The sequence below is a fragment of the Hemiscyllium ocellatum genome, chromosome 23 (genome assembly GCF_020745735.1).
Source record: "Hemiscyllium ocellatum isolate sHemOce1 chromosome 23, sHemOce1.pat.X.cur, whole genome shotgun sequence".
NCBI classification, from domain to species: Eukaryota; Metazoa; Chordata; class Chondrichthyes; order Orectolobiformes; family Hemiscylliidae; genus Hemiscyllium; species Hemiscyllium ocellatum.
In genome coordinates this window covers 53534741-53546884 of record NC_083423.1, presented here as the reverse complement: position 1 = coordinate 53546884, position 12144 = coordinate 53534741, and the positions used below count along the sequence as shown (strand labels likewise).

Genomic DNA, 12144 nt, shown 5'->3' with positions numbered 1-12144 from the left:
GCCATACCAGATCTGCAGCATAACCACCTGGTTCCGGAACTCAATCTCTCTATTAATAAAGGCCAAAACACTGTATGCCTTCTTAACAACCCTGTCAATCTGGGTGGCAACTTTCAGAGAACTGTGTACATGGATACAGAGATCTCTCTGCTCATCTGCACTCCCAAGAATCTTACTGTTAGCACAGTACTTTGCATTCCGATTACTCCGGCCGAAGTGTATCACCTCACACTTGTCCACATTAAACTCCAATTGCCACCTCTCAGCTCAGCTCTGCAACTATTACATCCTTCGTCACTATCCACAACTCCACTGACCTTAGTGTCGTCCGCAAATTTACTAACCCACCCTCTAAGCCCTCATCCAGGCCACTTATAAAAATGACGAACAGCAGTGGGCCCAACACCAGCCCTCGCGGTACGCCGCTAGTAACTGGAAATAATCTAGATGTTAACAAAAGCTGTGGGACAGAAATTTCAGTTAAAAAGAGGTAGCAAATAATTACAAAGCATTACATTTTCTAAGAGAATATTGGAGGAGAAAGGAAGGTGTAGGTTACTTTCAGTTCAAAGAAAATCAGCCTGAGGTCAGGAAAGTGGACCTGCACATAAACCTGAAGGCAAGGCAGTGAAGCAATTACCTATCATTCCTATACTTCAGTCAAAACCTGGCCAGAGCCTAGCTGCATTAAACAGACTTGCAAGGGTAGCTGCTGGTGTTGCTGTTACCTGGTGAAGTGTGCATATCCTGACTCCACAGAAATTTAGCTACACAGCAGGTGGTTTTTGACTGTTGATTTACTTCCTATCATTCCTTTCAGGGTGAATGTATGTAAAATAACTGGGTGGAACATGTGATGAAAACACATTTAAGACCTCCATTTGCATTGCTTATGCCACAGATCCATTCCTGTATAGGTATCCGCTCAACACGAGTTAGATACCTGATCACACAAGACGCACACAGAAGAAATTGGGTACCATGAGGTCCCACCTGATCTTTTCTCTAATATCTTTTTTGGATAGGGGATCGATGTTTAATTTCCTCCCCTATTCAATTAAAATAGTATTCAATAAAGTTGGTTTGAGAGAATACCACAAGGAACTGACACATTAGTACCTGTTAGATTAAAATAATTTAGTGTAAGGATATAATATCTCTTAATGATATTCTTTGAAAGGATCTGTACACACTAGGATGAAGCCAGGCATTGTAGAGTGTGTGTTACTATGGGCAGCCTCCTTGTGAGATATAGGGGCAGTGAATATTTCCAGAACCCCACACTGCTCTACACCGAAAATGAAACTTGCACCCTCCAAAACAGCAAGACAGACTACCACTCTGGGAAAGAGAAATCCCTGGATTTACCTTGTCATGTTGAAGGCACTTAAGGAGGATCTCACCCAATTTAACACAGTTTCAGCAATTACTTCACAACTGAGAAAAGTTTAAATTTAGCTTTTAACTCTGGAAACTGTCAGTTACCAAGGTTGAAGTGGCAAATATTTTTGTGAACCATCTCTGCTGTAACTTTAGTTTAACCTAAAAAGGCATAACTCATTGTAGTTAAAAAGGCAGTCATCGATTTTTCCAACAATTCTCAAGTGCCCTCCTTTTGAATTGAGTCATAGTGTCTTCAGTCTATCAAGTCTATACTGGCCTAGATACACTAATCCCATGGTACAGCAGTTGTACATTACATTTAAGGCCCTTAGCCTGAAGAGTAAATGACTCCCTCTCCACTATACAATTCAACTTTGCCCCTGGAACTTCACTCTTCAACCCTGAAATCAGGAGTTTTTCATTGCATTCAGGATATTGAGAGATTGAAATTGAGATACTCATTAGCTGCTGTCCAGGTGAATGCCAGAACAGATTTGAGCTGCTGAATGGCCCAGTGTTCCAGATAATGAGTAAATGCGTTTTTTTAACATAAAAATGAGATACATGTTGGCCAGTGCACTAATAACATTTTATTGCTCTTATGTGTACATTAATGACACTTCAGGAAACCATACAATGTGTCTGAAACACAAATATCCCTCAAAACAGTTCAGTACAACGATGAGTCATTCGGGACAGTACGGGGGATCACAATGAAAGCAGTCATGATCAGGAAAGCATAATCTGAAAGATGGTTGAAGTACGTTCGAAGATAAAACTTTCAAAGGGATTTATTTGAAAAGGAAAAGTCTGAACCCCTTTGTAGAAAGATTAGGTAAATGGGATTAATTGGATAGATCTTCCATAAGGTGACACACACTTGATGGCCTCCTTCTGTGCTTTATAGATGCTAAGGATTTTGCGTGATGGGCAACTGAGTAAAGTTGCAAATTGGTTGTGGTTAGCAAGATTTGTCACACTGGAGTTGGGTGGAAATGGAAGACAATTTACAGGAGATCAAGTTTAAAGTGACAAAAGTGTGGATAAGTGTTGAAGCTGTAATAGGAAAGACAAACCCTTCAGAATTATGGGGGGTGGGAGGTTGTGGGGAGAAGAGCTGGGGAATGGAACTAAACTTTATTGTTTATTCGAGAAAAGATCATAGAAATCTAGCAAATAGGGAGTGTTAGAAGTGGAGGGGAGGGTAGATTATGTGATTTGAAGGTCAGTTTTAAGTGAAGCAGAATGGTTGGTGAGTAGTAACAGTAATTGCATTTATACTTGAAGTAGCATGTCTTGACTGATCATACTTAAAGTGTCTTTGTACACAGAACAAGATGGTGACACAGAACATATACATGGAGATGGCCCTGGTGAGCTCTGCAATAGCTTTTAGATCCAGTAATTGGAACATGTACTCCGAGCCTGAAGAAATATTGCTTCAGGTAAATACAACAATAACTTGCATCTTTTTGGAACATTTAACGTAGCAAAACATTCTAAGGTAGTTCTCGGAGCATCGGACAAATATTTACAATAAGCCAAAGTAAATAAAAAGATACATTGTAAAAAACAAATCTGACAATGAACATTTAATCACTCTCCCACCATTACATAGAATATTTAGCACATATTTTAACTGGTATGTTTAATTTTTGAATATCATGCTGTCCTCTTTTCTTGACCTAGTAAGAAAGGGAGTTAGGATGTGGAAGCAAGGGAAATTGCAGTCAGGCTGAGTCCACTTCCTCGCTGACACCATTTAATAGATATTGATTACCTAAATGGCTCAGTTTTTCACTACACACAGGCAAAAAACAATTTTACCATAAATTTTTATTGCCTGGTGACATCATTGCTGTCTTCGCAAGATCAAAACAGCACTGCAGAAGTGTGGATTCTGATCTGTGAACATCATCAGGAGACTGACTGGCCAGAAGAGGTCAGGAAATTATAAAATAGACTTGAGATCCCCTTGAGGCTAATCACATCGGATGTGACTCAACATACTCTTGCCTGTAAATCACAAGGTACTTGGTACAAATCCAGCACTTGACCACAAAACTCAAGGCTGACAACCCCAGTGCAGTAGCACTAAGTGATGTGGCTGTGTCAGAAGTGCTTTCAGTGGAGACTCGTTTACCTGCTCTCGTGATGACTGTGGTGCTATCCTTGTTGTTTTGGCCAATATTCATCCTTAAATCAACACCACAAAAACAGCTAATCTGATCATTATCCCAATTGTTGTTTGAGCTTGCTGTATCAACTGCCATCTTTCCAACCTTTTAACAGTGATTACACTTAAAAAAAATTAATTTTGCAGCAGTTTGACATGTCCGGTGGTCAGGAAAAGCACCAGATAAATGAACTTTTTCCAGGCATGTTGTCCTACTCGGGCTGCATACCAAAGTTCTGTGCTCCTACCCCAGCCTTCTCCCTGCCTGAAATCCTTTGGAGTCTCTAACCCTTCACACAGGCATTGGCTGCTCATAACCTTAAATGCTGATCATGGGGCTGTGTCCCAGCTGTTTTCCTTTGTGTCCTTGGCTGGAATCTCCCAGTACCATTCCCAATCTCATGAATTGGCACTGATACCCTTACTGCCTGTGGAGCAAATCAGGGCTTTAATTGTTTCAAATTTAAACACGTCAAGCTTCTTTCTCAGGTCCCAGGGCCCATGGTCAGGTTCCCAATGCACCCACAATCCTCAAAAATAAATAAGACCAGTATGTCATTATAATATTAATGGAAGAGATTGAAGTTTACCACTTCACATTGAGCTTAGTAGATAATAATAAATAAATTAGATATCTAATCTAGAACTGACATAGCGATCCATAAACACTATTGAATTTAATAAGCAAATTTGCAGCCCATAAGTATGTATTTTAGATTGTTATTTAAACTAGCAAGGAGGGAAAGAAATAAAACTATGAAGCAAACCTTTCATTTGAACTTTCTGTGCAGAGTTCTGTGGTGGTCATTTGAAGAATGTAACCTGTGCAGGCAAAACTAATGTTACCTCGTCGTTGCTCAGATGAATTTATAAAGCAGTACCTGCATTTTCCTCTGTTGAACCACAGGCTTGTGAAAGTTTGACTGGCGAGATGATACCAGAGGACGACTGGTCTCTCTACATGTTACGCCCAGAGAGGTGTCACCAACTGAAGATGAAGGAATCCAGTGAAGAGCTGTCAAATGAAATAGCTGAAAATACTGATTTTTACTCGAACTTGTACCACATGATGAGGGGCTTAGCTAGTGATGCTGCAAAGGAGAGGATTCTAAACACTGACCATCTCTTCCTTGGTTCCGTGCAAGAAATTCTAGAAGCTACGAAGCTGCTCACACACACAGTGCAGGTCAACTGAAGACTTTATTGAACATGATTTCCACAAGAACATCTAAAATGATTAATTTTATAGACATGTTAAAGTTGCTGCTTTTTACATTCATATTTATCCATTAAAAAAAATCTCAGCAATTGGGAACTTCACGTGAAGAATAGCCAAAACATTTTACCTGTTTTAGTGACCAAATTTGCCTTTAACAGGCAAAATATTAGAGTTGAACAGTTATTGTAAAATTACCTTTTGTATCATAAAAAAATTAAGGTTTTCTTAAATGTAGAGACAGTCCAGAAAAGTGTTTTGTCCACTGTTTAATGCTTTCCTGTGTATCATAATTTGTCAAGGCTAAAATCTTAAACAACATTTCAGTTTTAAAATAATCCCATTACCTATTGAGCCACTCAGCAGAGAGTCAAGGGATGCTGAAATGGCATGAAATTGTTAGTTATACAGGAGGCTGCCCATTGTGTCGAAGTTCTGTGTAAGGCCACAGAAATTGCTGGATCACTTTCCATGCTTTCCAAGAATCCCCAGAGACCACAGAGGCAGCATCAACAGATGTGTGGAATGTCCAGCCAATGAGAAAGCTGCCCAAAATGCTTAGCGAGATAAAAAGTATAATAGGCAGCCAGGGTAATCGGTCACCTTTGGAAAACGTATTCCACAATTCCACGAGATGCCGTGATATTCCTCTATAACTAAAACAGAATAAGCAGATTGAAAGATCATGCCATACATCATATACACTGAACTTTCTCTAAATCATAAACCAAAACCAAATGGAGAAAAGATTTTTTAAAATGCTAGAAAAGATGCTGTCTTCGAAGTAGTCATCACTAAGATAGATAGAATTTTGAGCATTAAGTGTATCAAGGCATTTGGACTTAGGCATGGGGTGAAGAGAGTGGACAGCATTGAACTATCATCTTATCGAAGAATGGAGCAGACTCATTGCATTGTATAGTCTATGCTTGTTCCATATGTTGACATCATGCCAAACAGAATAAAAAGGTTAACACCATTTCATAGGAATTCCTGGTTCCAACGAGTGGACGAATCAACAGCATTGATCTACATCTCCTCACAGCTACCAACAGTTCTGTTATGTTTTTCCAATGTTTGTAGAGCTTTTAAAAAACATCTTTATTCTACTCCACCCGTTGAAAAGCAGAGTAAACAAAAAGCTGACATTAAGGAAGAACATGGTGAATAATGAATGGTTATGTACAAAGACCATCAAAATCACTACTAAGAGTTTTGCAACAAAACTGTCATGTTCCCAGGCTCCATCTTTCCCATCTTAATTATACTTGTCAACTCATCAGAAGTTGCTGATCTTTGGAACTGGAAGCACCTCAACATTTAGCAGGCCTCTAGGTCAGTGTTATACGGAATCCAAAAACAATTTTCATTTGTACAGCACTTTGAATGCAGTAAAATATCTTGAAGGGCTTCACAGGAGTTTTTCATATATTTTAAAAAGGGGGAAAATCGTACCAGACAAATTTATTAGAATTCGTTCAGGAGATAACAAGAAGCAGAGATAAAGGAGAACTAGGAGATGTAATATATTTGGATTTCTAAAAGGCATTTCATAAAGGTACCATATGTAAGGCTGCTTAAGATACACCTGTGGTGTTCAACACTATTATTATGGATAGAGGATTGGCTAACTAATACAAATCAAAGTTAGGATAAAAGGGGCATTTTGAGGATGGTAACCTGGAATTACGAAGACAGCAGGGATCAATGCTGAGGTCACAATAGTTTTGATTTGGATGAGGGAAGTGAACGTATTATTGCCAAATTTAGAGATGAGACAAAGATAGGTGGAAAGGCAGGTGGATAGGGTTGACAGATTCTGCAGAGAACAGCTTAAGCAAGTGGGAAAAACTTGACAGATGGAAAACAGAGAGATGATGGGCCTTCGCATTCCTTAGTCTTCCTCTGAGCACTCTGAAGGCATGCCTCTTGCAGCCTAGGTACACATTTTGTGCCACAGACAGTGTTGCTGCTGCTGGACTGGAATCACGGTGTGTTTGGAGCTAATCCCATATTTATCCTCAGGTGGGAGATTGTAAGAGGCTCTGTGAAAGGGCAAATGTCCCATGTGAAACTACTGAGTGCTCAGAGACTCTCCAAGCTCACTCTCAGATGAGGCATCCTTTACTTGTAGCAATTAGGGAGTAAAATGGCTAAGAAACCACACTTGGTTCAAAAACTCCACAGAAAGCAATGCTCCCTGATGATGGATGTGAAATTGGCATTTCAGGCAGGCTTTGAACACATTGATCCAGACATTGCTGACCCGTGTGTCTGGTCATGAACTACCACTTTTCCCACCCAAGACAAAGTGGAGCCCTGGGGACCTGACACAAGTTTACCTGAATTATTAGCAGAAGTCAGACAGTATACTTACACAACACACGACTCAGCATTTGCAGACTTCTTTTCTGGTTCAGTTAGGATAGTTTCATCTTCCACCTCCTCCTCTTTCTCTTCCTCATCTTGTGCGTCTAATGCCGGTGCATTCCTATTGGATGGCGGGTCAGATGCAAACCATTTAAGTTAATTCTTTCTTCACATCTACATTATAGAGCTTGGGGGCATAGGCTGAGAATTAAGGCCAGGCCATTCAGGAGAGATGTTAGGAAGCATTTCTACATTCAAAAGGTGGTGGATTTTAGATTACTTACAGTGTGGAAACAGGCCCTTCGGCCCAACAAGTCCACAATGACCCTCCGAAAAGCAACCTACCCAGACCCATTCCCCTACATTTACCCTTTCACCAAACACTATGGACAATTTAGCACGGCCAACTTACCTAACCTGCACATCTTTGGACTGTGGGAGGAAACTGGACCACCCGGAGGAAATCCACGCAGACACGGGGAGAATGTGCACACTCTACACAGACAGTTGCCCGAGGCTGGAATCGAACCTTGGTCCCTGTGTTGTGGGGCAGCAGTGCTAACCATTGAGCCACTGTGCCACCGGATGTTTGGAACTCTATTCCACAAACACCAATCAATGCTGGATCATTTCTTAATTTTAAATTAAGCTGGATAAATCTTCGTTAAGCAGAGAGATATGGGCCAAAGGCGGATATGTGAACTTAGGCCAAGTACCAGCCATAATCTTATTGAATGGTGGAACAGGCTCTAATGGCGTACTCCTGTTCCTATTCTTTGCTCATAATAAGCAGCAGACTGAATTCATCACATGGGTTGTCAACAACTCCATCTCTTGATTGGTCCAAGTTTAATTACAAACCAAAATTTTTTGGACTTAATATGGAAGAATTTTCCCCATCAGTATTAGGGAATATTTTGCCATTATAGGTCAATTTTAGAAGAGAAATCCTAAAATTTTCGGGAAAAAAAAGGAAGTGACGTTCTTTAAGACATTATGAAATGCACATGGAAATTTGGTTTAACCATGCACGAATTATCTTTATTCTTTTTTGACTGAACCATGCGATATCACTAGCAACACCCTTCATTGATCATTGCTAATTGCATTGGATTGGAGCAGTTTACTAGATAATTTCAGTGGGCAATTTGGAGTCAACCACATTTATTGTGGGTCTGGAGTCTCACGTGGAGCACAGCAGGTAAACACAGCTTTCCTTCCCTAAAGGACACCAGTGAATTATTACGATCAACGGCGGTTTCATAGCACCCATTCCTGAAACTAGCTTTCAATTCCATTTTTACATTAATTAGTTGAAATTATTGCTTGAATTTAAATTCCACCGGATGCCATTAGTTCAAATCCTACAGAGTATTAGCTTGGGTCTTTGGATTAGTGGGAATCCAATGTGAGAAAATGGTGCCTTAAACTTTGGGTAAAAGCATGGAAAATCTTGAGAGATTAGGGCCAAGAAAATTGAAAACCATTAACATCAGTTATGATGGAGGAATGAGAAACGGAGAGAGGCAAAGGCTATGAAACTCAAAGTCAAGTGACCCAGTAGCATTAAAACTTAAATGAACCAGAAAGGATCATAGTGTTAATAAAAGACAAGAGCTGTGAAGGGTTTTTGCAGGTGACAGCGACAATATTCTATTTGATAGAGTGTTACAGCAAAGTCATTTGTTTAGCCCCATTCATTACCTCAGCACACCTTAAAGCATTTGCAGTCAGTTCTGTACTTTCTTTTGACATATAGTCACAAAGTAATGGGATGACAATTTACTTTAGCATCTGTTGTGACAGCGGAAAATACCTCTGCTCCTTTTTGAAATAACATCCAACAGGGCCAGGCAGGGCCCCTCTGTTTACTGTCTCATCCAAAAGACAGTACCTGTCCAAGCACAACACTGGACTGTTAGAATCAATTGTGCTCTGACCTCTGGAGTGGGAATGTGAACACACAAGCCTCAACTCAAGGGCAAGAATGTCCTCGTCCTAAAATTATAGGGGAGCCCAGCACATCAGTGTAAAAGACAAGCCTGAAGCATTTCTGATCATGTTCAGCCAGAACTGCTGAGTAGATGATCTATCTCAGCCTCCATCTAAGGCTCCCAGTCCTCAGCCAATTAGATTTACTCCACATGAACCAAGAATCTTTTGAAGGCATTGGATACTATAAGGGCGTCCTGCACCACCAGCACAGCTATTCTAGTACAGCTACAACAGTGGCATATGCCTGACAATGCGGAAAATTGCCTAGGTGTGTTTGTACACAGAAATGTAGGACAAATCAAACTGACAATTACTGCCCCATCAGTCCACTCTCAATCAGCAGTAAAGTGATGGAAGGGGTCACCGACTTTTGATAAGTGCTTCAAGAACATAGTGCTGCAATTGAGAGTCAGTTGTAGAGAGACTGAATGTTAAAAGTGGTTCCTCACTACCCTATGGAATTCCTGCAGAGATGTGTTGCAAATGGCACGTACTCAGCAATAACCTGTTCAGTGATACTTAGTTTGGATTCTATTTGGGCTACCCCGCTCCTGACCTGATTACAGCCTTGGTTCAAACATGGACAAAAGAGCTGAACTGCAGAGGTGAGGCGAGATGACTGCCCCTGACATCAAGGTGACATTTGACCAAGTATGGAAGCAAGGAGCTCAAGCAATTTGGGAATCAAGGAGAAACTCCACCCTGGTCGGAATCATCTTCAGGACATAGGACGATGATTGTGGTTGTTGGAGATCAATCATCTCAGCTTCAGGACATCTCTGCAGGGGTTCAACAGGATAATGAGGAATCACTTTTGCCATTCACTCCCTGTACTGCTGACTCTCAGTCACAGCAGAGAGTACAAAATGCATTGTAATAATTCACCAAGACTTATTAGCAGCATCTTCCGAACTCACAATTCTATCATTTAGAAAGACAGTGGCAGCAGCTACATGGAAACACCACTGCTTATAAGTTATGCTCTAGGCCAGGCACCATCCTGACTTGTAATTATATGAATGCTCCCGAGTCAAAAACCTGGGATATTCTCTCTAAAAGCACACTAGGTGTCCCCACACAACCTGGACTGCAGTGGGCTAGGCAGGCAGCTCACCACCACTTTCCTGGGGGCAGTTAGGAATGGGTAATAAATTCTGACCCAGCCAGCAACACTCCCATCCCTTAAATAAATGAACTTCAAATAAAAAATGTCACAACTGAACTGTGGCTGACAAACAAGGGAGAAAATATTAAATAATTTCTAGGCAGAAGCCTACACTCTTCATGTGGGAGGGATGACTAAACTGCAAATGAGAGACTCACCCTTTATTCACTAGCTGATGGTCTTTGCCACCCCAGGTATAGGTGCTGATAAATCGATGCAGTGTTGGTCGCACTGTACATGGATCTTTCTCTTTACCCCCTAAAATTTTCCTACAGCAAACCAAAAGATTATTATTAAAAATGGTTGCAGTCTAAATAAGTAATTCAAATTTTACAGGTGACTGAATGGCAGCATGTGATGGCTTGAATTGAATTAGCTTTATTGTCACAGGTAATCAAATGAGTTGACAAGCCCCCACTGATGGCTAGATGTAAGATGCGGAGGTACAGATTCTTCATTACAAGTTATTTGGTGGGGGTCGGGGATGACAAAAACAAAGAAACAAAATGTCCAGCATTACAGACTGTAGGACTAAATTAGAAAATAAAGAGTTCAGAACAATCCCTCCAGCCAAGTTCATGTTGGCACCTGGACTCCAGACCGCACCTGGCTTCACCTCAAGGCCAGGAGAACACTGTGGAATCACGTCAAGGCCATTCCAGGCTGGATGCTTGAGTTTTGAACTCCCCCCATCCTAGGGAAAAGACCTTTGCTATTCACCTTATCTGTATAAGCACCTAGGTCACCCCTCAATCTCCTATGCTCCAGTGAAAAAAGACGCAGCCTATCCTTATAGCTCAAACCGTCCAGCAACATCCTTGTAAATCTCTTCTGAGTATCCTCAAATTTAAATGATGTCCTACCAATAGCAAGGTGACCAAAACTGTAGTCCTGAAGTGGCCTCACCAACATCCTGTATAACCTCAAGATGATGTACATCCCAAATGGCCTGAGCAATGAAGACAAGCGCACCAAACATCTTCCTAACCATTCTGTAAACCGGTCATAAAACTTTCAAAGAACTATGGACCCCTAGATATCTCTATTCGACAATACTCCCCGGGGCCCTATCATTTACTGTGTAAATACGGCACATCACCATGGTAAATGGGACAGACTTCTAACAGATCTAACAACTCAAGACTGGGCATCCATGGAGGTGTTGGGGGGCCATCAACAGCTGAATTGCATTCCAGCGTAATCTTCAACTTCATGGCTTGGCACATCCCCAACTCAACCCTTATCATCAAACAGGGGGATCAACTTAGTTCAATGGAGTGTGCAGGAGGGCATGTCAGGAGCAGTACCTGAATGAGGTGTCAACAAGATGAAGCTACCAAATAGACTACATGCTGCTTGGTTCACAATTTATAGGCAGAGCCAAATGATACCACAACCAATGGATCAGATCTAAACTCTGCAAGCCTGCCCATGAAGTTGAAGACATGCACTGCATCTTTGAGAGAGAGTGAATCTGTTCCGAACTAAGCGATTACAAGCGCCTGTTATATGACTTGGTGGCAGTCCCAGAGTGTATTGGAAAATTGAAAATATGTAACATTTGGCTGTGAAATGGATACCTGAGGTTAGACTGCTGTTTTGACAATTTGAATTTAACCAGTTCAAATTATGCCCCAGGATATTAAAACCCAACTGGGTTTGAATTGTTTTGCCAGCATAGTACAAATGAGACGACCCAATGTTCGGGATATAAAAATGCGGACATTTGAAAATTGGAGAGAGAGCAACTGCCATCAAGATATATCCAAGAAATTAAGGAACACTCTCTATCAAAGGTACCTTTTCATATGAAACATACTCGCAGTAAAACGAAAGATC

General features: G+C 41.0%; 2 protein-coding genes across 2 annotated transcripts in view; one reads left to right on the top strand and one right to left on the bottom strand.

The window, feature by feature from the left end:
- Window positions 1-4754, top strand: part of dnai7 (dynein axonemal intermediate chain 7) — an 84334-nt gene extending 79580 nt beyond the window's left edge. The window contains exons 13-14 of the mRNA XM_060843073.1: window positions 2715-2828; window positions 4467-4754. Of these exons, the coding sequence (XP_060699056.1) occupies window positions 2715-2828; window positions 4467-4754 (402 nt within the window). The remainder of the gene's footprint in view (window positions 1-2714; window positions 2829-4466) is intronic.
- Window positions 4309-12144, bottom strand: part of lrmp (lymphoid-restricted membrane protein) — a 164442-nt gene continuing 156606 nt past the window's right edge. Inside the window, exons 36-38 of the mRNA XM_060843072.1 lie at window positions 10464-10574; window positions 7153-7266; window positions 4309-5431 (exon numbers count right to left, since the gene is read on the bottom strand). Of these exons, the coding sequence (XP_060699055.1) occupies window positions 5179-5431; window positions 7153-7266; window positions 10464-10574 (478 nt within the window). The 3' untranslated portion in view covers window positions 4309-5178. The remainder of the gene's footprint in view (window positions 5432-7152; window positions 7267-10463; window positions 10575-12144) is intronic.